At 45.7% G+C, this 26,836-nt stretch overlaps 1 protein-coding gene across 2 annotated transcripts in view; it reads left to right on the forward strand.

The window, feature by feature from the left end:
• The window catches only part of PEX14 (peroxisomal biogenesis factor 14), a 150,951-nt gene that overhangs the window by 7,291 nt on the left and 116,824 nt on the right, over positions 1-26,836 (forward strand). For both annotated transcript variants that reach the window (XM_032300357.1, XM_032300359.1), the window contains exon 2: positions 11,090-11,137. In XM_032300357.1, the coding sequence (XP_032156248.1) occupies positions 11,090-11,137 (48 nt within the window). The remainder of the gene's footprint in view (positions 1-11,089; positions 11,138-26,836) is intronic.

Genomic DNA, 26,836 nt, shown 5'->3' on the forward strand with positions numbered 1-26,836 from the left:
AAAAAAAAAAAAAAAAAAAAAAAAAAATCAAGATTTAATGAAGAAACAAAGATTGCAGTGATTTGTCTCTTTAGTTTCTTTTTCTTTCTTCCTTTCCTTTCTCCCTCCCTCCTTCCCTCCTTCCGTCCTTCCCTGCATTCCTTTCCTTTCTTTCCTTTCTCCCTCCCTACCTCCTTCCCTCCCTCTCTCCCTCTTTCCTTTTCTTTTCTTTCGACAGAGTTTTGCTCTGTTGCCCAGGCTGGAGTGCAGTGGCACGATCTCCACTCACTGCAACCTCCGCCTCCTGGATTCAAGCCATTCTCCTGCCTCAGCCTCCCAAGTAGTTGGGATTACAGGCACCCGCCACAACCCAGCTGATTTTTTATATTATTAGTAGAGAGGCGATTTCACTATTTTGGCCAGGCTGGTCTCGAACTCCTGACCTTGTGATCCGCCCACCTCGGGCTTCCAAAGTGCTGGAATTGCAGGCGTGAGCTACTATGCCTGGCTAAATTTATGTTTTTTTTTTTTTTTTAAAAAGTATAGACAGGGTTTTGCCATGTTGGCCAGGCTGGTTTCAAACTCCTGACTTCAGGTGATCCGCCTGCTGTTGGCCTTCCAAAGTGCTGGGATTATAGGCATGAGCCACCACTCCTAGCCCTTTTATTTATTTTACTTTATTTTGTTTTTTTGAAACAGAGTCCCACACTCTAACCCAGGCTGGAGTGTAGTGGTACTATCTTGGCTCACTGCAACCTCTGCCTTCCAGGTTCAAGTGATTCTTATACCTCAGCCTCCCAAGTAGCTGGGATTACAGGTGTGTGCCACTATGCTTGGCTAATTTTTATATTTTTAGTAGAGACAGCGTTTCGCAATGTTGGCTAGGCTGGTCTCAAACTCCTGACCTCAAGCGATCCCCCACTTCGGCTTCCCAAAGTGTTGAGATTACAGGTGTGAGCCAACATGCCTGGCCTCTTTAGTTTCTTTAGTCTGCTTTAATCTAGAATGGGTCCGTGATCTTTTAAAAGTTTTAAAAACTTTTTACTGACATTTAGCATATCCCAGAAAGAATATAAAACATGTATATGTACAGCCTGGTGAGTTTTCACAGAGTGAACTTGTGTAACCAATACCCAGGTCAAGAAATCAAACATTACCAGGACCTCAGAAGCCCCCTCATGTCCCTCCCATTGCTATCCCAACTCCCCAAGGATGCCTCATCCTGATTTATAATACCTTAGGTTAATATTGTCTGCCTTTGAACTTTAGATAAACAAATCAGAAAGTACATCTGGCTTCTTTTTAAAAAAAATTTTTTTTTGAAATGGAGTCTTGCTCTTGGAGTCTTGTTCTGTCACCCAGGCTGGAGTGTGGTGGTGCCATCTTGGCTTACTGTAACCTCTACCTTCCAGGTTCAAAGTGATCCTACTGCCTTAGCCTCCTGAGTAGCCGGGATTACAGGTGCCTGCCACCATGCCTGGCTAATTTTTTTGTATTTTTAATAGAGACAGGGTTTTGCCATGTTGGCCAGGCTGGTGTCAAACTCCTGACCTCAGGTGATCCACCTGCCTTGGCCTCCCAAACTGCTAAGATTATAGGCGTGAGCCACTGTGCCCAGCCTTAAACGGCTTTTTTTTTTTTGAGATAGGATCTCACTCTCTTGCCCAGTCTGGAGTGGAGTGGTGTGATCACAGCTCACAATAGCCTTGATCTCCTGGGTTCAAGTGATCCACCAGCCTCAGCCTCCCAAGTAGCTGGGACTAGAGTCATGTGTTATGATGCCCAGCTAATTTTTTATTTTTTATAGAGGTTGGTTCTCTCTCTCTCTCTCTCTCTCTCTGTGTGTGTGTGTGTGTGTGTTTAAAAATTATATGTGTATGGAGGCCAGGCACAGTGGCTCACGTCTGTAATTTCAGCACTTTGGGAGGCTGAAGCAGGAGGACTGCTTGAGGTCAGGAGTTCGAGACCAGTCTGGGCAACATAGTGAGGCCCTGTCTCTATACAAAATTTAAAAAATTAGTATGATATGGTGGCACATAGCTGTAGTCCTCGCTTCTCAGGAGTCTGAGGCGGGAGGATGACTTGAGCCCAGGAGTTCCAGGTTGCAGTGAGCTCTGTCACACCACTGCACTACAACCTGGCTGAAAGAGGGAGACTCTGTCGCTCTCCTTTTTTTTTTGAAACCACATCCCGCTGAGACTGTCTCTAAAAAAAAAAAAAATTGTGTTTTGAATTGATCCTTTTGTTTTCTTCCTTTCTTTTATTAATATGGTGATTTATGCTGATTGATTTTTGAAATGTTAAACTGATTTTTTATTCATTGGATAAATTCTACTCGATATGTTATCTTTTTATATATTGCTGGATTCGATAGTGTTTTGTCAAGGATTTTTACATTTATGTTTGTGAAGGATATTGGTCTATAGTTTTTTTTTTTTTTTTTGAGACGGAGTTTCGCTCTTATTACCCAGTCTGGAGTGCAATGGCACGATCTCGGCTCACCGCAACCTCCGCCTCCCAGGTTCAGGCAATTCTCCTGCCCCAGCCTCCTGAGTAGCTGGGATTACAGGCACGCACCACCATGCCCAGCTAATGTTTTTGTATTTTTAGTAGAGACGGGGTTTCACCATGTTGACCAGGATGGTCTCGATCTCTTGACCTCGTGATCCACCCGCCTCGGCCTCCCAAAGTGCTGGGATTACAGGCTTGAGCCACCACGCCCGGCAGGTCTATAGTTTTTTGTGTGTGGATGTGTAAAATCTTTGGTTTTTATGTCAAGATAGTACTGGCCTCATAGAGTAAGTTCAGAAGTTTTTTTTTCTTTGTATTTTTTGAAACCCTTTATATAAGATTGCCATTATTTCTTCCCTAAATGTTTGATAGTATTTACTGGTAAAGCCATCTGGGCCTAGAGTTTTCTTTTTCAGTTTTAATTATATACTTTATTACTTTTTTTGTTTTTGAGATGAAATTTTGCTCTGTTGCCCAGGCTGGAGTACAGTGGCACGATCTCTACTCACTGCAACCTCCGCCTTCTGGTTTCAAACAATTCTCCTGCCTTAGCCTCCCAAGTAGCTGGGGTTACAGACACTTGCCACCACACCTGGCTAATTTTTCTATTTTTAGTAGAGACAGGGTTTCACCATATTGGCGAGGCTGGTCTCGAACTCCTGACCTTGTAATCTGCCCACCTCAGTCTCCCAAAGTGCTGGGATTACAGGCGTGAACCACCGCGCCTGGCCAATTACTTTTTTTACTTACATATTTTTATTTATTTACTTATTTTGGAGATGGAGCCTTGCTCTGTAGCCCAGGCTGGAGTGCAGTGACCTCGGCCCACTGCAACTTCCTCCTCCCAGGTCTCGGTTCAAGCAATTCTCCTGCCTCAGCCTCCCAAGTAGCTGGGATTACTGGCATGCGCCACCATGCCCAGCTAATTTTTGTATTTTTAGTAGAGAGGGAGTTTTACCATGTTGGCCAGGCTGGTCTTGAACTCCTGACCTCAAGTGATCTGCCCGCCTCGCCCTCCCAAAGTGCTGGGATTACAGACATGAGCCACCGCGCCCGGCCACTTACATATTTTTAAATTATGTATTTAGTTTTAAAAATAGATATAAGACTATTAAACTTTATTTTTTCCAGAGTCAGTTTTGGTATATGGTGTCTCAAGGAATTTGTCCTTATCATTTCAGCTATCAAATTTATAATTTAAAGTTTCTCATAATACGTATTCTCTTATTTTTAATTAATTAATTAATTAAAGACAGGGTCTTGCTCTGTCACCTAGGCTGGAGTGCAGTGGTCCATCATGCCTCACTGCAAACTTCAACTCCTGGACTCAGGTGATCCTCCTGCTTCAGCCAGCTGAGTCGCTGGGACCACAGGTGTACAGCAGCACACCTGGCTAATTGTTTTGTATTTTTTGTAGAGATGGGGTTTCGTCATGTTGCCCAGGCTGGTGTCCTTTTAGTTAGTCTCTCTTGCCATGTCTTCAAGTGCACTTACTTTTCCTTCTGTAGTGATCTGTTATTCTCAGTCAGTGAATTGTTTTTCTTTTTGAGACAGAGTCTCACTTCATTGCCCAGGCTGGAATGCAGTGGCAAGATACTGGCTCTCTGCAACCTCCGCCTTCAGAGTAAGAGTGATTCTCCTGCCTCAGCCTCCCGAGTAGCTGGAACTACAGGCACTTGTCACCATGCTCAGCTAATTTTTCTATTTTTAGTGGAGATGGAGTTTCACTGTATTGGCCAGGCTGGTCTGAAACTCCTGACCTTAGGTGATCCACCCGCCTTGGCCTCCCAAAGTGCTGGGATTACAGGTGTGAGCCACCGTGCCCCGCCTGAAATTTTTATTTTACATATTATACTTCATGTCTAGAAATTCTGTTTTCTTTTTATACCTTACATTTCTCTTCTTACTGGGACACGTTTTCATTTAAATACTTGAGTATAGTTATAACACCTGTCTTACTGCTCTTGTCTACTAGTTATATCATCTGATTTTTCTTACTGTTATTGGTTACATTTTCCTGCTTTTTGACTTATGTTGAAAGTTTTGATTGGATGCTGGATATTGTGGCTGCTACATTGTTGAGGTTCTGGATTTTGTGGTCTTTAAAGAATGTTGAAAGCTTTGTTCTGGTGGACAGTTTTTTATGGTTTAGTTTTATTATTTCGAGTCCTGTTTTTTTTTTTTTTTTTTTTTTTTGAGACAGAGTCTCGCTCTGTCGCCCAGGCTGGAGTGCAGTGGCATGATCTCAGCTCACTGCAACCTCTGCCTCTCAGGTTCAAGCAATTCTCCTGCCTCAGCCTCCTGAGTAGCTGGGATTACAGGTGCACGCCACTATACCTGGCCAATTTTTGTATTTTTAGTAGAGACGGAGTTTCACCATGTTGGTCAGGCTGGTCTTGAACTCCTGATCTTGTGATCTGCCAGCCTCGCCCTCCCAGAGTGCTGGGATTACAGGCATGAGCCACGGTGCCGGCCTTTGAGTCCTGTTTTTGAGCTTTGTTACAGTGGTAACAACCTTTAATCTAAGGATCGTTTGACCTCCCCTACCAAGATGTGGCCCTTCCAGGTCTCTCCTAAATGCCCTGTGAGAACCCTCTAGTCTGGCTGCACTGGATTCCTGATCCCTCTGAGAGTTCTAAGAAATGGTCAGCTCATAGCTTCCTCATCACTGTGGATTTTCACCGTGTGCATGCACAAGTTGTAGTATTCAGCCAAGACCTGAGGGAACCTCCAGTCAGATTTCTGGAGCACTTTTTCTGCCTAGCTCTTTCTTTCTGAAGTCTGTCCTGCAACTTTCAGCTGCTTTGGCCTTCCTGAACCCTGATCGCTGTCTCTTCAAGTGGGCTGTGCCCACTCTGATTGCTGCATCTCAAGTGGGCTGCTGTGCTCTGCTGGGGATCCCCCACTCTCTCCTGGGTCTGAAAATTGTCTCCTGGTAGGAAGCCAGAGTGATTTTAAGCCTCAAGTAATTTGTTTCTCTTCTTTCAGAGATCATAGTCCTGCACTGCCTGCTGTCTAATGTGTATATGCAGTGGTTTTATTTATTTGGCTTAGTTTTCTAGTTGTTTATAGTGGGAGGGCAAATCTGTTCCCTATTACTTCATCATGGCCCAAAGTGGAAGTGCATTGGTTGACTTTGAGCAGAGCAGTGACATGAAATAACTTTTATCATCTCCTCTAATCCCCAAAGTGAGGTGGTGGTCTTATTCCCGTTATTCCCATAGATGAGAAAACTGAGGCTCAGAGAGGTTGAGCAGTGCACCCCCAAATCACTGAGTGCTTAATGCCACAGTTGTGTACTTTTTGTCATGCCACTGTATCTCAAAGGATATTGGTCAGATTGAACCTTATTGTTCCCAGCAGAGAGCTACACAGACTGGCTTAGGACATATCTGGAGTCACAGTCACTGGGCAGATGCAGGATGAGTACTCCTAGACCTGGAGGCTCTGCCTGTTGCTCAAATCTGTGAGCTGGCTGTGAGGTTGTTCTTTGCTGGGCATCAGGTCAGGATCTGGGAACGCCTTCCAGTTGGGGAAGGTCAGCGCCTTGGCAGCAGGAGTGAGAGCACTTTTGTCTCTACTGAAAGAAAAGCATTTCTCTCTCTGCTGCTGTGGTCTTTGCCCGACTTGCTTTTTAAAGCAGTCTTCTGCTTTTGCTTTCTTCCCTTCCGGCTCTCCCCATTCTGGCCTCTAAAGATTCTGGGCATGGATTGCCTTAGATCCTTTTCTTTTATTGTTGCAATAGATGTCTGTGGGTGATTTCCCAGGCTTTTTTTTTTTTTTTTTTTTTTGACAGGGTCTTACTCTGTTACCCAGGCTGGAGTGCAGTGGTGTGATCACAGCTCAGCACAGCCTCAAACTCCTGGGCTCAGTTGATCCTCCCTCCACTTCATCCTCCTGGGTAGTTGGGACTACAGGCGGATCTCCCATGTCTGGCTAATTTTTGTATTTTTTAGCAGAGACAGAGTTTTGCTGTGTTGCTCAGGCAGGTCTTGAACTCCTGAGCCCAAGCTGTCCTTGCACCTTGGCCTCCCAAAGTGCTGGTGTGAACCACCATGCCCGGCCTTGTTTTTTTTAATCACAGACTACCCTGTGAAGATTTCCAGGATCAAGTTGGAGACCGGGTTTCGCTGCGTTGGACAGGCTGGTCTTGAACTCCTGACCTCAGGTGATCTGCCCGCCTTGACCTCCCAAAGTGCTGGGTTTACAGGTGTGAGCTACTGTGCCCAGCCTGTTTTAATTTTTTAAACAGCCATGGTGGAAAATTAAAAAAAAAATGTTCACGGGGTAGTCCAGGATTAAAAAAAAAAAAGACCGGGTCATTTTTTTGTAGAGATGGGGTTTCACCATGTTGGCCAGGCTGGTCTCTAACTCCTGACATCAAAATGATTCGCCCACCTTGGCCTCCAAAGTACTGGGATTACAGGTGTGAGCCACTGCACCCAGCCGGCCATGCTTCATATATACTTTGAACATCCTTGGCAGAATATATCAGGAACCAGTGTCAGTGTGGGTCTCCTAGGGTTGGAATGAGAGGGAAGCTTTCTTTTTGACTTTTAAATACTGAATTTTTAAAAAAGAGTTCATTTGCATGGCTCATAATTTAAAAGGTGCTAAAGGTTGTATGATGAAAGAGACTTATTTGGCACTGTGTACTATTTAAAGTTTTTCCCTCTGGTAAATATTAACTGTTGAAGGGATGACTTTTTTTTTTTTTTTGAGACAGAGTCTAGCTCTGTTGTCCAGGCTGGAGTGCAGTGGCACAGTCTCAGCTCATGGCAACATCTGCCTCCCAGGTTCAAGCGATTCTCCTGCCTCGGCCTCCAACAGGCGCCCACCACTGCGCCCAGCTAATTTTTTTATTTTTAGTAGAAACGGGGTTTCACCATCTTGGCCAGGCTGGTCTCGAGCTCCTGAGCTCATGATCTACCTGCCTCAGCCTCCCAAAGTGCTGGGATTACAGGCATGAGTCACCACGCCTGGCCTTTTCTTTGAGACAAAGTTTCACTCTTGTTGTCCAGGCTGGAGTGCAGTGGGGCGATCTCAGCTCACTGCAACCTCCACCTCCTGGGTTCAAGTGATTCTCCTGCCTTGGCCTCCCGAGTAGCTGGGATTATAGGCACGTGCCGCCACGCCCAGCTAATTTTTGTATAGTACAGACGGGGTTTCACCATGTTGGCCAGGATGGTCTTTATCTCCTGACCTCGTGATCCACCTGCCTTGGCCTCCCAAAGTGATGGGATTACAGAGCATGAGCCACCAAGCCCAGCCGGATGAACTAATTTTAGGAGAAGTTCCATGGTGAAAACAATTCATAGCGATTAGTTTTATTTTAGGAAGAAAGTTTTGGGTTAAGTCAGAATGGGGCTTCCTAAATACTAAAGCTGTTTGCTTTCATTTGTTTTGTCTGCTCAAATAACCTGCATTATTATTTATAGGGTACCATTAAGGTTGTTGCTTAATAAAACGTGGTTTAAACAAAACTTGCTTATTTTAACTAAATAGAAGTGTTCAAATCCCTGTAGTACCAATTACTATCTGAGTAATCATGGGCAAGTTATTTAACCTCTTTGCCTCAGTTTCCTCATCAGCAGTAATTTGATATACTTATTGTGAGAATTAAAAGAAGAAATTGCTAAATGAATGTTAGCACTTAGGATCTAGCAAATGGAGTGGAGGAAACCCTCAGGAAGATAATGAACTGTAGTATATGAATAATCCATTCAGCTGAGTTGTCACCATTGGTTGATTCTTTGTTGCTCATTCATTCAGCACACTTCTGTTGAAGGCCTCCTCTGCGCCTGGCACCGTCCTAGGCCCCAGGGATACAGTGATAAGCAAACACAGCAGTTACTGCACACATGGAGTTTGTAATCTGGTGAGAGAGACGGGAATCAGGCTGCTAGTCACACACATGTAAAGTTGCAGGTCTCTTCAGGTCCTTGAAGGAGAGACATGTGGTGTTCTGTGAGTGTGTTGCAGGGAGATCTGATGTAGTCATGGATGTCAGAGAAGGAATGCTTCCCCAAGGGAGTGTCCTAGCTGGATCTGAAGGATGAATTAAAGGGAAGGAAGGACATGTGCAAAGGCACAGAGAAAGCAAAGGCCAGTGTGCCTGTGGAGGGTGGAAGTGGGGATGTGGTGCCACTTGAGACCTGAGATGTAGTCAGAGGAGATGTGAAGCCTTGTAAGCCATGCTGAGGTTTTTCTGCCTTCTAAGAGCAATGAGAAGCCGCTGCATTTGTTGTGTTTTCTTGGGTGAGTGGGTGGATAAGGGATGGGATGATCAGATTCTCCTTTGGAAACGATAGTCCGTTTGCATCACAGAAAATGAATTGGAAGAGCGCCAGCACAAATGAGAAGGCTGATGCCGTGGCCTAGGCGGGGATTTTGGTAGCTTGGACCAAAGTGATGGCAGTAGAGATGGAGAAAAACAGATGGATTGTTTCCACTGACTTTTTTTTTTTTTGAAATAGAGTTTTGCTCTGTCACCAGGCTGGAGTGCAGTGGCGTGATCTTGGCTCACTGCCACCTCTGACTCCCTTGTTCAAGCGATTCTCCTGCCTCAGCCTCCTGAGTAAATGGAATTACAGGCATGTGTCACCACGCCCAGCTAATTTTTGTATTTTTAGTAGAGATGGGGTTTCACCATTCTGGGCCAGAATGGTCTCAATCTCCTGACCTCATGATCTACCCACCTTGGCCTCCCAAAGTGCTGGGATTACAGCCTTGAGCCACTGTGCCTCACTGGACTTTTTTTTTTTTTTTGAGACAGGGTCTGGCTCTGTTATCTGGGCTGGAGTGCAGTGGTGTGATCATGGTTTACTGGAGCCTTGAATTTCCAGGCTCAAGGGATCCTTCTGCCTCACCTTCCTGAATAGCTGGTGTATAAGCATACACCACCACACCTGGCTAATTTTTGTATTTTTTGTAGAGAAGAGGATTTGCCACACTGCCCAGGCTGGTCTCAAACTTCTGGGCTCAGGCAGTCTGTCTGCCTGGGCCTCTCAGAGTGCTGGGATTTACACCACACTTCCATGGATATTGAGGAAGGAATATTGGCAGACTTGATGTAATGGGTTAGCTCTGGGAGCGAGGGAGAAGGAGCTGTCTCAAGGTGGCCTTTCAGATTCTAGTTTACGTAGTTTGGTGAAGTTTGTCCCATTCATGCCAAGAGGGAACTCTGGAAGAAAACATATATGGCAGAGAGGACTTTGAGTCTGCTCCCGGACAGCCTAAGTCCAAGAAGAGGCAGGAAGGCAATTGATGTGTACCTCACAGGGGTGTGGGCTGGAGCTCTAAAGGTTTGAACTTACCAATGCCTGGAGCTTGGATGGCGGGAGGCAGGGAGGCAGGTAGTCAGGGAAAGCTTGCTGAGATTCCCTGCGACCGACCCTCACTTTCTAGGTAATTTCCTGCTGGCCAACCTCTTGTTCTGGGTTGGTGGGGCTCTTGGGACAGGACTTTGGATGGAAGGATCGAGTCCTTCATCCAGCAGAGTGCTTGCTACTGTGCTGTGTGCCAGCTATGTGGTAGCAACTGGGCGTGAGGAATTCTTTGGGAAACCTCTGTGGACTAGGCTCTTCTGTCCTTTTTCAAGGCGGCCCGGCACTTCCATCTGATCTGTAGTAGCCAGGAGAATGGAGGCTACCGGCTGTCTCCTGGGACATACAGAGTTCGCTGCTCTCGTCTGGATATTATCTGTAGATAGTTGGCGATTGACTTGAATATCAGTCACAGTAAACTAATCATAGCTTACTCAGCATCATACCTGCTTGCTTTATTCTTTTGGAGATTTGTAAATTTCTTTAGAATCTGTCTCTCCCTCTGCCTTTCCCTTCCTCTAATTTTGGCTACTTCAGTCAAGGGTCGAAGGCACCTGTGAGGGTGAGGTAGTGCCCCAAGGAAGAGGAAGGGGGCTAGAGCCAGTAGCTCGGCCACAGTGCTGCCTGCTTGCTGAGAGGTTTGGTCTGCTTGTATGTCAGCCTGTCACTGGCCTATTTCCAAGAAGGATTTAAGTCTGGGGCTTTCTTTACTATTGTGGGGTGGTGTCCTTAGTGACAGGTGAGAAATAGGAACCTGTGTAGTTTACTGGCTTCTGGGCTTCCGAAAGTAGCCGCCCGGAGAAAATCCTGAGTGTGGGCAGTTGGGGCCCCCTGGTGGCGGAATCTGGCTCTCTACTGCTGCTTGCCTTTCCTTCCCAGTCCCCCTGGCATTGGGGAGGTGGCAGAAAGAGGAGGTGTTGCACTCTGTCTTCAAGCCTTTTCTCTGGACTCTGCTCTTCCCGTGGATCTTGTGATGGTCACCCGCCCTTGCTGCTCAGTAGGTGATCGTGAGCCTTCCTGAGCAAAACCAAGCCTTGTTCTTTGAGTGCTGTGACAGTGAACCCAGAAACAGTCTTTATCTTCCCTGGTGAATTCAGACTCTTTGGGCTACTTTTTACAGGTAGTCCACTGCAGAATACTCAAGTCATGAAAACCCGGGGAGAAACGTGAGAGAGAGGTGCTCGTGTGCTTCGTTTGAGAATGGAAATCTTTGTTTTTTTGATGTCCATTGGGTGGCACTGTGATCTTATTTTTGTTTCTATTTTTCTTTGCAGCCAAGCTCTACTCCAGGAAGTGAAAATGTGCTGCCTCGAGAGCCGTTGGTAAGTACCCAAGATATGTGGTATCATTTTCTAGTAATTAAAATGCCATGCGAATGAAAAGAAACCTTCTGTTCCTACGGTTTCTAGTCCTACCTAGAGACTGCCTCTGTCAGTGACCTCTGATTCCTTCTTGGGTGCAAGGATGAGTGAGATCTCTTCTTAGTAAAGCCTGGTCTTTTCTGGAACTAAAAGCATCCACCCCAGATGGTCCTGCACCACTTTGTTTGTGGCTGATTGATAGCCATTAGTGAGATTCCTGAGCCCTTGGGAGGCTGAGGTGGAGTGAGGTTGCTGGGCTTCTTGATTGTCTGAAGTAGCCAGCTCTGCTCTGCCCTCAGGGTGCGAGCGCCTCAGTGGTCTTTAAAGAACAGGTAAGCGATGGAATTCTGGTTTTGCCTGGTCAGTAATTGTGTGATAGTCCCAACATGTTATCTTCTTAGACCGTGGTTAGGGAAGAGGCCTACTAAGCACTAAAGGTAATTTTCTCTCCCAAGTGCTTTTCATCTGGTGGCCAGAGTCCCTGCCTGCCCACCCCATTTTCATTCTCTTTTGCTTTTCAGGGCCTGCTGCAAATCCTGTTGGCTGGGTAGTAAGTCTGGTTCTGTATAAACCAGATAAGTTTGATGGGAGAGTCAGCTCTAGGTTTAACTTTTGAGAGCTTTTTCTTCCTGCGTAGCGATAGCAGGCACAGGGCTGTACTGCCAAGGTTTTGTTTCGACAGGGCCTGTAGTTTCACCTGTTTTTCTTCACTCCCCTTCTGGTAGTCGTAGGAGGGGATGACGTGAGGGCCTTAGCAGGTATGAACACGTCTGAATTCCAGTGTGTACTAAGGCTTTCCCAGGCTGAGGGGGAGTTGGATCCAGTTGAGCTGCCTGTAGAAAGGCCGGGGTGATACAGGCACTGCCGGGACGGTTTCGGGGGAGCAGTGTTGTCATTCGTGTCACCTGCTGTTACGTCACCAGTTATGGCCTTATATCCCAGCACTCCCACGGTGGCCTCGTTTCACTCTTTTGGTATTGCCCAGGCCCTTGCTTGAGGTCGTGGTGGTGGGAAAGCAAGAGGCGGCCCCGCCCTGCCAGTCTCTCAGGACGCCTGCCTGCCTCCCATGGGGCCCGCCTCCGTGCCCCTCAGGCCGAAGTCCGGATTGAACACGATAGCCTGCTGCAGTCCTTGCCTTCCTCCCTCTTCCAGTTTTTTTGCACCCATTTAACTGATCACCGGAAGAGTGGCCCGTCCGTCTTTCGGGGCTTGATTCGATAAAGCTCTTCGGGAGCCATGAGCAGTCAGCCAGCTCACTGATTTCTGGTATTTGGAGCCCTGCAGACCCCTTGCTCTGCTCGTGTTTCTGTGCCCTGCTCTTCCTGCTGTCCTGTGTATCAGCCTGTTGGTTGGTTGTATTTTTATTTCTTTCTTTTCCGGGAGGCCCTGAGCAGTCTTCAAACCCTGGTAGCCTGTGATTGTCCAGAGTTCAGACTCATTCTCTCCAGGCCAACTCCACAATTACCTTATATTTAATTAATATTTTTTCTCCTCTTTACGTACTTGCTGCATAATTGCTCAGAGAAAAGAAAACACATAGCAGCAATTTATATATATATAAAAAAACAATAATTAAAAAAACACCGAAATAAACTCCCATCTCATTTGGGCTGATCCTATGAGTTGGGTAATTAGGGCCCTATTAAAAGGTAGACCCTTTCTCCTTCCCCCTCTGTTTTTGTTTATTAATTTTTTTATATTAAACTCCCACAGTCTCTCAGTCATGCCCTTATTGCTTTTGGCCAAGCATTTGCAGCAGTCTGATTAAACGGGGGCAGCAGCCGAGTCGCGTGGTCTTGTGTGAACGACTTCTTCCTCCTGGGAGTGTCAGGCAGCGGAGCCAGCTGAGGACTCATGTGACAGGACGGGGGCACAGGATGGGCAGCCCCCTTGCACAGAAAGCCCCACAGCTCAGTGCAGTGGTGCTGCAGTTTGTGAAAACACTCAGCACTCAGCCCTTCCACAGGGAGGGAGCTTTCTCAGGCTGTGGGTATTCACTGCCTCCTGTGTGCTCAGCTCAGCTCAGCTCAGGCCTGAGGATGGGGAACAGGCAATTGGAGAATAAAACTAAACCTTGTTCTCGAGTAATTCATATGTTTTACTTGGGAAAGAAAAGGCATTTATACACATGAAATAATTAGCGAACCACACACAACCTTATGTAATTTTAGCAAATAGCACAACATTGTGTGTCATTTGGTGCAGAGCTGTCTGGCTGGGTGTAGGAGAGAGCCCCCAGTTATTCAGCGAAGGAGGAGGTCTGCGGAGGGAAGCGGGTACTTAGGGATGGCTTTTGTGAAACTTGCAGCCAGGCCGTGAGGGATGGGATATTTCAGCGTTGGGGAAACACATTGCTAAGTTGTTTTGTTTTTCTTTTATGATTATTTTTCCTTTAAGCTTCAGGAGGTATATATTCTTTCGTTTTTAACTGAATGCGTATTTTTCACACAATTCCTTAGTGGAAGTTGCCTGGTCTCTACACTAACGGCTGATAATCTTATTCTTTGTCCCAGACTAGATGATCACTTTGAAATAATTTTCCCCTTATTAAAAAAGTAAGTTACTGGTCAGGTGCGGTAGCTCATGTGTATCATTCCAGCACTTTGGGAGGCCGAGGTTGGGGGAATCACTTGAGGTCAGGAATTTGAGAACAGCGTGCACAAAATAATGAGATCCCATCTCTATTAAAAATTTTAACATTAACTGGGCTTGGTGGCTCATACCTATACTCTCAGCTGCTCAGGAGGCAGAAGCCAGAGTATTGCTTGAGCCCAGGAGTTTGAGGCTGCAGTGAGCTATGATCATGCCGCTGCACTCCAGCCTGGGCAACAGAACAAGACTCTGTCTCTAAAAAAAAAAAGAATAAAAATAAAAGTCAATTACGACAGAGGCAGCTCTATTTAGTAGTCGGTGCGGTGCAGGTGACATTGCAATATAGTCAATGTCTGCATGATTGTTTTGTTTTATTTACTAGGCAAAGAAGACCTGATTTTTATTTCTGTCCTCTCTGAATCATAAAAACTGTCTTGTGATTTTGCGGTGAGAAGTATAATCTTGTAGTCTCTAAACGACACGTTTGTGTTTATAGCCGAATCCTGGTCTTGATTCTAGCGAAGGAGTGACGCTGCATGTTTCCTTTTCTCGCCCGTTCAGTCCTGCCCTGATCCTGGCCTCCAAATAAAACCAGCCCAGCAACACTGACCATTTTAGAGGAGTAGATGCTCTCTAATATCATAATGTCATTAGGGCTGGAGATTGGTGAACAGACCAGTCTTGAGAAATTCTGCAAAATCCAAGTTGAAATTCTCAGTTATTGACAAAACTCTGCCAAAGTTAAAATGACTGGTTACTTTTTTCTCTTTATACTCTCTTCACTGAGCTTTGCCTACTGAGGCAAGGAGTTTGGACAGGCCTCCAGAGTACTGACCTGCAGCTTCTCCCAGACCTCTGAAAACCTGTGAATTTCCCACAGACCCGGGTTTCCAGCCACAGTTGTGTGCCTGTCCTCAGGCTCACACAGAGTCTCTGGATCGGGCTCCTTGTGCCACCCTGGCAGGACCGGGTCCCTGCTTGGTCTGTAGATATTTTAGAATGCGTGGACAATTGTGTGCATAGGGTAATTCAGTTCCCATCTTGCTTGGATACTGAAACTTGGGTTGAGTAAACTTTTAAGGTTTCCATTTAGTCATATGATTTTTGGTTATTTGAAGTAAGCAATAAATAAGGTTTGATTTACACATTTGCTCACTTGTTTCAACTCAGTTTCTCAATGTTCAGCAATACTATTGCTCATCTACATTACACAGTGCTTATGAATTTTGGCTAAACTAGAATGGTAGCTTTTTGCTCTTTGACACCAAGTTCTCTCTAATGGATGAATCCTTGGCCATTATCTCTTCCTTTAACTTGTAGGTGTAGGTTCTTTTTGTTTTTTCTTTTCTTTTTTTGAGATGGAGTTTCACTCTTTGTTGCCCAGGCTGGAGTGCAGTGGTGTGATCTCAGCTCACCGAAACCTCCACCTCCCAGGTTCAAGCGATTCTCCTGCCTTAGCCTCCTGAGTAGCTGGGATTACAGGCATGCACCACCATGCTAATTTTGTATTTTCAGTAGAGATTGGGTTTCTCCATGTTGGTCAGGCTGGTCACAAACTTCTGGCCTCACGTGATGGCCCATGTTTCCTTCCAAAGTGTTGGGGTTACAGGGATGAGCCACCACGCCCCGCCCTCTTTTTGTTTTTTCTTTCTGCCGTCTTTCCTGCATCTCTCCACCAAAAGAATCCTAAACTACAATTTTGTATAAATGATGACAGCAATTTCTACTTCATCACCTTTTTCTAGGATTACTATTTTTTAGTTTGCTGAATTCTTCAAAATAAAGATGCTCTGCGGTTGCAGATCTAGGTTGCATCTCAGAAGTTTTGCCCTCCAAGTGCCAAAGTACCCTCAGGTTTCTTCCTGAGGCTCAGATGGAACCTCGTCCAGGGGCTTCTGCATCATGTATTTGATCTCAGTCCTGGGGAAGCTCATCCACCTTACCCATGGGACACTCAATATTTTCTCTTTGGTTTTTAAGCCAATTAACCAGAGGCTGGTAATTAGAAGGCCATTAGTACTTTGATGGATTCAGGGAGCCAGTACTGTCGTCTCTTTAAGAATAGGCAAGGTACAGTTGCTCATGCCTGTAATCCCAGCCCTTTGGGTGGCCTAGCTAGGCAGGTGGATCACCTGAGGTCAGGAGTTCGAGACTAGCCTGGGCAACATGGCAAAACACCATCTCTACTTAAAAAAAAAAAAAAAAAAAATTAGCTGGTGGAGTGGTGGGTGCCTGTAATCCCAGCTACTCGGGTGGCTGAGGAAGGAGAATCACTTTAACTCGAGAGGTGGAGGTTGCACTGAGCCAAGATCGCACCACTGCATTCCAGCTTGGGCGACAGAGCCAGACTCTTTCTCAAAAAAAAAAAAAAAAAAGAATAGCTACAGCCAGTTGCCTGTCTGCCAAAGACTTCTAACATGTATTCCTGGCACAGTCTCTTTAGTATTTGTATCTTTTGTGACTTTGGTGGTCAGAAATCTTTGGTGTACTTGTCGGCGGGTTCACTGTGGATAAGTGGTTCTCATTCTTTTTCCCACCAAAACTTTTTTTTTGAGATGGAGACTTGCTCTGTCACCCAGGCTGGAGTATAGTGGTACAGACTTTGCTCACCGCAACCTCTGCCTCCCGGTTTCAAGCGATTCTCTTGCTTCAGCCTCCTTAGTAGCTGGGATTACAGGCGTGCACCACCATGGCCAGCTAATTTTTGTAGGTTTAGTAGAGACGGGCTTTCGCCATGTTGGCCAGGCTGATCTCAAACTCCTGGGCTCAAGTGATCCTCACGCCTTGGCCTCCCAAAGTGCTGGGTTACAGGCATGAGCCACTGTGCCTGGCCCCACCAAACATTTCTGAAGAATGACGTTAACATTTAACATGCTCAATACATTTCTTTGTGTGTACTCATGTATGCATGTGTGTGTGTATATATATGCATGTATATAACAACAGATATATATTTTATAACATTTAAAGCATTCTGTGGGGAAATAAAATTAATTTTGACACTGTATTCATGAATGTGTTTTACAAGCACATGGGTAATGAAACGAGCCATTTAGGGATTTCAGGAACTTGTCATTTTCCAGAAAAAATACATAAATATGACAAACCTAATTTTGAGGTATTAAATATATTATTTAAAAAATCTGTAGTGGTCTATTTCTGTGCAGAATTAGGTTTGCTGAAGCTAGTTGTCACTTCCACCTCTGTTTCCTGCTCAGGAATATCTGTCAGGATGAAAGTGATTCAGGGTGATAGTATAAGGATAATTCAAAATCTGCCCTATAAATTTATTTTAAAAAAGTAAATCATTGGCTGAGCGTGGCGGTTCACGCCTGTAATCCTAGCACTTTCGAAGGAGGAAGTGAGAAGATTGCCTAAGCTCCGGATTTTGAGACCAACTTTGGCAACATGGTGAAACCCTGTCTTTTTTTTTGAGACTGAGTCTCGCTCTGTTGCCTAGGCTGGAGTACAGTTGTGTGATCTTGGCTCACTGCAACCTCCACCTCCTGGGCTTAAGCGATTCTCCTGCCTTAGCCTCCTGAGTAGCTGGGACTACAGGCACATGCCACCATGCCCAGCTAATTTTTTTTTTTTTATTTTTAGTAGAGATGGGGTTTCACCATGTTAGCCAGGATGGTCTCAATCTCTTGATCTTGTGATCTGCCCACCTCGGCCTCCCAAAGTGCTGGGATTATAGGCATGAGCCACCATGCTCTACCATGAAACCCTGTTTTTACAAAAAAATTAAAAAAAATTAGCCAGATATGGTGGTGAGTGCCTTTGGTCCCAGCTACTTGGGAGGCTAAGGTGGGAGGATCGCTTAAGCCCAGTGGGTTGAGGCTGCAGTGAGCCGTGATCACACCATTGTACTCCAGCCTGGGCAGCAGAGCAAGACCCTGTTTCAAAACCCACTTGCCCCGCAAAGCAGTAAATCATCTATAGATTTTGGTGCATAAACCATTACCAGCAACGTATTCATGGGGGCGCACCTCACAACTGCTACAGAGAAACTTGGGGACTAAAATTCAAGTGTAAACCGTAGTTGGGCTCATGGGTGCCCTTCACTGACGGTAACATTGTCATCATCATCAGATCCAGCGTCCTGGGCCTGATATGTGGGCACTTTTAAGATAAGAAAAAAAGGTTGGCTGTCCTCCTCCCTCACTCCTCTCTCATCAACAATATAAAGGTGTCAGTGAAGAAAACTTTTCTCTTTTACACTAGTGTCCGTGTATACTGACTTCTGGTTGGGAGGGTGCCTGAGATTCCCACCTCTTCTGCCGGATCTGCGGAAGAAAGCTGGTAAGAACTGGATGCTGAAATGGATGAATTTGAGCACAGCCTCATTCTGTTTCTGGGTGGTTATGATCTCTAGGCCTCTTACTGATTTTGAAATTACTGCCTCTTCTCTGTCCGTCCTGTCGCAGACAGCAGGTTGATTGAATAGACTAGGCGGTGCCGTTTTAGTTGTTTCCTCTTTCAGGTAAATGAAGAGGTTGCTTTCCAGTTTTAAGGCGCCCTTTTACAAATAATTATTAGATGAATCGAAACGCTTAGGAGTAATAATTAAAGAAATGGAATTTGAAAAAGTTATTCAGCTTTGTTTATACTTTAGGCTCCTGGCTTTTATAGTAATGCTTTATATTTGCTGTAGTTCCTGTAATCAGAGGCCCTGACTCTAGGATAAGTGGGCAGTGTCCTTATTTTGAGGATGTGGGAACTGAGGAACTGAGCACTCAGGTGCCTTTTATCAGAGCTACACAGTGATTAGGGGAATTCATTTTTTTTTTTTTGAGACAGGGTCTTGCTCTGTCACTCAGGCTGGAGTGCAGTGGCACAATCGTGGCTCACTGCAGCTCCCACCTCCTGGGCTTAAGTGATCATCCCACCTCAGCCTCCCAAGTAGCTGGGACTAGCAACGCAGACCACCATGCCCAGCTAATTAAAAAAACAATTCTTTTTTTAGGCCAGGCACGGTGGCTCATGCCTGTAATCCCAGCACTTTGGGAGGCGGAGGTCAGTTTGAGACCAGCCTGGCCAACATGGTGAAGCCCTTTCTTGACTAAAAATACAAAAATTAGCTGGGTATGGTGGCCAGCACCTATAGTCCTAGCTACTTGAGAGGCTGAGGCAGAAGAATTGCTTGAACTAGGGAGACAGAGGTTGCAGTGAGCCAAGATCATGTCACTGCACTCCATCCTGGGCGACAGAACGATACTGTCTCAAGTAATTTTTGTTTTGTAGAGACGAGGTCTCACTATGTTGCCCAGTCTGGTCTCAAACTCCTAGGCTCAAGTGATCCTCCCGCCTCAGTTTCCCAAAGTGCTGAGATTACAGGTGTGAGTTACCACGTCCGGCCTGGAATTCAGTCTATATCTTATCCCCAGCATCATTCTTTCAGAAGAAAAACTTCCGTTTCCTTCCTATTCTCTTAGAGGTGTAATCTTAGAGCTCCTTTACATGCCTTACCATTGCTGAAGATGTGATCTACAAGACTTTTATTTTGGCAGAGGACTGCTGTTAAAATGTTTGTCTCCCCCCGCCCCTGGAGATGGAGTCTCGCTCTGTCACCCAGGCTCGAGTGCAGTGGCACAATCTCAGCTCACTGCAACCTCTGCCTCCTGGGTTCAAATGATTCTCCTGCCTCAGCCTCACAAATAGCTGAGACTACAGGTGCACACCACCACACCTGGCTAATTTTTGTATTTTTAGTAGAGACGGTTTTACCATATTGGCCAGGGTATTCTCGAACTCCTGACCTCATGATCTCCCTGCCTTGGCTTCCCAAAGTGCTGAAATTACAGGTGTGAGCCACCATGTCTGGCCTAAAATGTTTTTCTTTTGACTAAAATCAGTCATCAGTTTCAAAGAATTTTGGAAATCTACAAGCCCACAGTTTGAAAATGATTGACTGTTGTGTTAGTTAGGAGAACCAAGTGCCCTGCATTTTCCAGGATAATTTTTTCCTTTTTCTTTTCTTTTCCTCCCTTCCCTCCCTCCCTCCCTTCCTCCCTCCCTCCCTCTCTCCCTCCCTCCCTCCCTTCCTTTCTTTCTTTTCTTCTTCCTCCCTCCCTACCCCTCCTTCTTTCTTTCTTTTTCTTGTCTTGCTCTGTTGCCCAGGCTGGAGTTCAGTGCCACAGTCTTGGCTCACTGCAACCTCTGCCTCCCAGGTTCAAGTGATTCTCCTGCCTAGGCCTCCCGAGTAGCTGGGATTATAGGCATGAACCATCACTCTGACTAATTTTTGTATTTTTAGTAGAGATGGGATTTCGCCATGTTGGCCAGGCTGGTCTTGAACTCCTGGGCTTCAATGATCAGCCTGCCTTGGCCTCCCGAAGTACGGGGATTACAGGTGTTAGCCACCATGCCTGGCCCATTTTCCAGGATAATTTTAATTTAAAATATTTTAGCTCATTGTCAAACCATGCAGACTGATTTTTGGCTTGAAAAATACGATCTTGTAGTTAGTCCCACTTCTGTGCTGTGAGAAGCCGCAGGAAGATAAAGTGGTGCTTTGGAGAAGGACGTATTCACCGCCCTTCCTTCTTCCCTCCCAGCTCTCCTTTCTTTTATGGTTTGTAGTTATAACCAAGATTTATGCTTGTTGCTCCACAAATCTTCTGTCTGCCATTATGAGTTTGTCTGAACAGTCTAGAGATGGGGCCGACACTGAGTGATTCTCGAAGTAAATCTATCCAGGGGCACTCCTTGACAGTCAGAGGCAGAGAGGAACTAACTCATAGCCCCCAGTGGAGCGGAGTCCGGATAAATTAGCCCTGTCGAGAAGAAGACATGCTGCCACTTTTGTGACCTCTTGCCTTCACAGTGACCCTGGGGGCACAGCTCTCCTGTTTGTGTGCAGAGGGTGTGGGGTGGTGCTCTGGATCAGCGATTGTTGCCTTTACCCAGCAGTGTCTGCCAAGAGGCCCTTCTCTCTGTGTTGGCTGTGGTCCAGCCAGGCCCACGGCAGGAGGGTCTTTAGGAGCCAGAGACACTTTTTCCAGCCTTATGGTAGTAAGGAGTTGCTAACAATCAAGCATACAAGTTAATTCCTTTTCTTTTTTTTCTTTTTAAAGATGGAGTTTTACTCTGTTGGCTAGGCTGGAGTGCAGTGGCGCCATCTTGGCTCACTGCAACCTCCGCCTTCCAGATTCAAGTGATTCTCCTGCCTCAGCCTCAATAGCTGGGATTACAGGTTTGTGCCACTACACCCAGCTAATTTTTTTTTTTAATTTTTTTATTATTTATTTATTTATTTATTTATTTTGAGACGGAGTTTCACTCATGTTACCCAGGCTGGAGTGCAATGGCGCGATCTCGACTCACCGCAACCTCCGCCTCCTGGGTTCAGGCAATTCTCCTGCCTCAGCCTCCTGAGTAGCTGGGATTACAGGCACACGCCACCATGCCCAGCTAATTTTTTGTATTTTTAGTAGAGACGGGGTTTCACCATGTTGACCAGGATGGTCTCGATCTCTTGACCTCGTGATCCACCCGCCTCGGCCTCCCAAAGTGCTGGGATTACAGGCTTGAGCCACCGCGCCCGGCCTAATTTTTTTTATTTTTAGTAAAGACAGAGTTTCACCATGTTGACCAGGCTGGTCTCAAACTCCTGACCTCAGTGATTTGCCCACCTTGGCCTCCCTCTTAGATTACAGGCATGAGCCACCACACCTGGCCTGATTATTTCTATAAATGGTTTCATTTTCCCAGCATTCACTGATAGTGGATTTTAATGGAGAAGGAGAATAAAGAACACATATTAAACATCTTTTAGGCTAGGCATGGTGGCTCACACCTGTAATCCCAGCACCTTGGGAGGCTGAGGCAGGAGGATCACTTGAGCCTAGCAGTTTGAGTCCAGCCTGAGCAATGTGATGAGGTGCTATCTTTACGAAAAATACAAAAATTAGTGGGGCATGGTGGCTCCAGCCTGTAGTCCCAGCTACTCTGGAGGCTGAGGCAGGAGGATTGTGTAAACCCAGGAGATTGTGAATACAGTGAGCCTGGGTGACAGAACAAGACCTGTTTCAAAAACAAAACAAAGTGGTTTTTTTTCCCCTTTGCTATACTTTTCTTTTGCTATATCACATTGTCTTGTATGTACTTTGAAATTTTTATTTTACTTTTAAATTTTTTATAGAGACAGGGTCCCACTGTGTTGGCCGGGCTGGTTCCAAATTCCTGAGCTCAAGTGAACCTACCTCTTAGCCTCCCAAAGTGCCAAGATTACAGATGTGAGCCACTGTGCCTAGCTTGTGTGTACTTTCTTTTTTTTTTTTTTTTTTGAGACAGAGTCTTACTGTGTTGCCCAGGCTAGAGTGCAGTATTGCAGTCATGGTTCACTACAATCTCTGCCTCCCGGGTTCAAGTGATTCTTGTGCCTCAGCTTGATGAGTAGCTGGGATCATAGACGTGTGCCACCATGCCCAGCTAATTTTTGTATTTTTAGTCAAGGCAGGGTTTTGCCATGTTGGCCAGGCTGGTCTTGAACTCCTGGCCTCAAGTGATCTGCCCACCTTGGCCTCCCAAAGTGCAGGGATTACAGGCTTATGTGTACTTTTGAGAGTCATTTCAAATCTTTTGTGAAATGAAGCAGAGGTATCAATAAGTCCATATTTTTAAAAATGTGTGGGCCAGGTGTGGTAGCTCACGCCTGTAATCCCAGCACTTTGGGAGGCCGAGGTGGGCAGATCATGAGGTCAAGAGATGGAGACCATCCTGGTCAACATGGAGAAATCCTGTCTCTACCAAAATTACAAAAATTAGCTGGGCATGGTGGCACGCACCTATAGTCCCAGCTACTTGGGAGGCTGAGGCAGGAGCATTGCTTGAACCCAGGAGGCAGAGGTTGCAGTGAGCCAAGATCATGACAGTGTACTCCAGCCTGGCAATAGAGTGAGACTTCATCTCAAAAAAAAAAAAAAAAAAGTGTCAAGAGTTTGCATGCTTGCATTTGGCATCCCTATTAGACCAACTTGCTATTTTGGGCCCCCTGGAACCTACTCGCTAGGCCCTTGGTGCTCTGAATGAGGCAGCTCCTTAGCCACTGTCTCCCACATTCGTTCTCTACCCCAGGAGCTTATCCCTAAACTTGTGTACCGCTATTAAATATAATGTAAACAGGTGAACTAAGAGTGTGAAGAGAAGGTTCTGCAAATCTAATGTGTTCTATAAAGAGAAATGCAAGAAGAGGGTTTTATGAAAACTAAGTTAAATGCTTTGCTAAATGTGAATTGCCAAAAACACTGCTGTCAAATTAGGTGTGAGTGAGATGCCAGTTAAACATTAGAGGAAGATCATAAACATCTAGAAGGATTCTGTACTTTGATTGCTTTACTGATGTCTTTAAGGTCTCACTTTGCTTTAGAAATTGTGGAGGCTGTGTTATGGGTAGGGTTTATGCAAGAAAGATGTCTGGGAACCTCAGTCTGTGGGCCCACACTCAAAGCAAAGGGCTTGGCTTTACATCAAAAGATCAGCAGTGACTGAATGTTTATAGGTTTTCGGTTAATAGAAAATGTTTTAGGTATGTAGAGCAGCTTCCTTTATTTATTTATTTAGAGACAGAGTTTTGCTCTTATTGCCCAGGCTGGAGTGCAATGGCATGATCTTGGCTCACTGTAACCTCTACCTCCTGGGTTCAAGTGATTCTGCTGCCTTAGTCTCCCGAGTAGCTGGGATTACAAGCACGCGCCACCACGCCTGTCTAATTTTGTATTTTTAGTAGAGACGGGGTTTCTCCATGTTGGTCAGGCTGGTCTCAAACTCCTGACCTCAGGTGATCCACTCGCTTTAGCCTCCCAAAGTGCTAGAATTAACAGGCATGAGCAACTGCGCCTGGCCAGCAGCTTCCATTTTTAATGATTCCCTACTTTAACTGACTTTTTGGTTAACTGAACAATAACTAGCTCTGATCACGTAGGCCAGGAGGACTTCTCTGTAATATTCTGCCACTGTTGGTGTCTGTATTTGGTTACCTTGTTTAATTCCAGTAAATTTCTGACAATTACTCATTTTGCAATGAGGAAACTGAGCCCAGAGCATTCAAGTTCCTACAGCAGGACTGGGATTGAAAGCCCCTGTCCATGCTGCTGAACCTGTGCAGGTGGGGAGAGCAAGTATGGGTGCGGTGTGGACCGTGCTGTCAGGCACACTAGGGTGCGTATGAGGCGCCCACTGCGTAGATGCGGCTGCAGCCGATGCTCAGTGCTGCCTGGTGATTCTGTGCCTCCTTTCTGAAGCTGCTGCCTTAGTGTGCTCTCCCTGGTTGGAGTCTTTTGTGTGCATCTTAGCTGTTGAAAAGGCGCCTATTAATTTATCACAGGTGATGTGTGCCTCCTTGTGCTCAGAGGAGGCGTCTGCACCCATGTACCTCACTAATGACAGGTTATGGGATGGAGAGGAGATAATAGGATCTTTTCATCTGATGTCTATATAGCAGGGTGCTATGTCCCTGGTCGCTTCTAGGGGGCAGCAGCCGCTTGTTCTGTCTCCTGCTGGCGGAGGGAAGGTTGGACGATCGAGCAATCTGCTCTGGTCTCCAGCTCTTAAAGTGGTGCCTGCAGGTCTCCAGGGAGTCACCTGAATCCACATAAGTAAAGAAAATACAATATCCAGGGTCTTTTATTTCCACTTTCTCTGACCCCTCAGGTAAATCCTTTATCTGTGCTTCTATCAACATCCACAAATTCCTCATTGTCAGAGTTAAGGCAGCAAAGTTCACCTGCTTTGAAGATAAGAGAATAGAGATGTCTTTGAGAGAGTAAAATCTTCCTGTCAGATCTTACTTGTTGCCAAGAGCTAGACATTGATAACCCACTCAAATAATGTTTAGAGGTTTTGAGACTTTCCCCCCGGGCACGTGTCTTTAGTTCTGTTGGGAATACCACTGTCATATGGTTGATTACCTGTTCCTCCTGTCAGCACTTCCCCAACTCCACTCCCTCCCTCTATCCAAACCAGACTTACAGAGGTTTCTCTTCAATTCTAAATGCCTTATTTCAGAAACACACGAAGGGGAACATTTTGGATGTGCCAGATTTTTAGACTTGGGGCCCCAAGACTGACATATGGGCAACTTGTGTCAGAGTGAGTCCCGGCTCCCTCCCTCCCAGAAGTGTACCTCCTCCTGTGCCCTGAATGCTCCTGCTTGCCAGATCTTCCAGCTGTGTGGCTGAGGCAGGTGCCCAGAAGGAGAAAGGCTGGTTCCAAATAGAACCAGATGGTTGCAGTCCACACAGAGAAGCACATTGGCCTCGACATTTCAGCCAGGTGAGGTTTATTTAGGATTAGCTAGGAATTCTCAGTCCTGACTCCACTCAGGGAAGAGTGGGTGACCTAGGGCCACTTTCTTGAGGCTTTGCATTCTTTCAGCCTTTCATCTGGAGATCCCAGGCCACTGGGGAAGAGTAGGAGTTTCCATCCAGCTCCGTTGCAGAGGGTGGCATTTATCAAAGACAAAGGCATGCCTCTGAACCTCACCTCTCCAGCTCTCTTTGTTGTTTGGAAAAAGGCAGTTAATAGAAATCTGTTAATAAACAGAAGAAATAACGAGAAATAGTGGCGCATCATTTGACAGTAAGGTGGTTTATAATTTCTGTTTATCAAATGATTCTCATTATTATTATTTCTATTGGATTTCTGAAGAATTCAGCCTGGTCCCCAGAGCCCCACTTATAAGGCATTTTATTTCTTCCTTTATAATATCTAGAAATAACTTTAGTTCCAGTGAAATCCAGGTCTGTGGTCCCATCCTGCCCCCCAGCTCTGGTTCTCTCCCCCTCCTCTCTGCTTGTCTTCTGTGACCTCAGCAGGCTCCATCAGGTGGGGGGTATCCCCTACTGACCAGACTGGCAGAGCTAATACCAGCTGGAGGAACGCTGAAGTGTTTGTTTTTGCAGTTCCTGGATTTGGTTTAATGTACAATTGATTTTTTTAATGTATTTAATCATTTTTTTCTTACCTCATAAGGATTAACCTGCACAAACCTCATTTTATCCTAAGTGTGGCTTTGGGAGGAAGGGAGAAGAAAATTGAGTTTCTCTAGCTTATTTTATTCTTTTACGCTTTATTTTCCAAATGGCTTTTCCTGCCGAAGCAGCTCTGTATAATACAATGTATTTTTGTGGCCATTACTTACTCATTACTAACTGGTCTCTCCCGCTTCCCTTTGTCTGTGCACTAAATACAGGGGGCCTCAAGATAATTGGTAGCTCCATCACTGACTCACCAATTATAGATCAACAGGGAAGGCAGCCCAGGGATGGTTTGTGGTTGGCACAGGCTGCCCACCTAGAAATGTGAGTTATCATTCTCTACCTGCCACCAAGTGGGGCTTGACTAGATCGGTCCTTTCCTAATTCTGGACTTTGGCCTCCCTAATTGCATCACATGGCTCCCTGGTTTACAGGTTTCAGCCTCATTTCATCCCTACACGCTGTGCCAGTGTCTTGTTTAGTTCATGCCTCCCTGGCATGTCTATAAAGTATTTATTTGCAGAGGTTTTTGTTTCTATTTTCCTTTGAGGTTCCCTGGTGCCTAGAATGGTTAGATGGCAGTCTGTAGATAAATAATTTCTGTTGAAACAGTGGGTTTCTGTACATTTTTGTCTGCTGTGTCCAAGTAAAGGCAAGTCTTTGTGGGTACCCTATTAAGCCCCCTTTTTGAGCATTTATCTGATTTGGGTTCCAGCTTATCTACTTTGCTGACATGGAGGAGGAAAAGTCCCATTTTCTGCTAGGCTGCCAGGCACTTATGTAAGACTTTTAGGTGCCAAAGTAGGAAAGGAGTCCCTATGTTGTATGGCCGTATACATTTTTTCTGTGTGTGTTTCCTGGGTGTTTTGGCACCTAGGCACTTTGCTAAGCCCTGTATGGGATGGGCATATACCGTATTGCTCAGCTCCCAGCAGAAAATAGGCACTCATACATATTTGTGGAATGAATGAGTGTGTGCGCTCACTTATGTGCGATGGAGACTATGAGCCAAGGAGTTGGATTGCACAGTTGCTGCTTGGCGTCCTGCTAGGAACTCAGGGTGCAACATTCCCAGTGGGGCACACATATG

Source organism: Sapajus apella, unplaced genomic scaffold (genome assembly GCF_009761245.1).
Source record: "Sapajus apella isolate SASKATOON/1434 unplaced genomic scaffold, GSC_monkey_1.0 scaffold43, whole genome shotgun sequence".
Taxonomy (NCBI): Eukaryota; Metazoa; Chordata; class Mammalia; order Primates; family Cebidae; genus Sapajus; species Sapajus apella.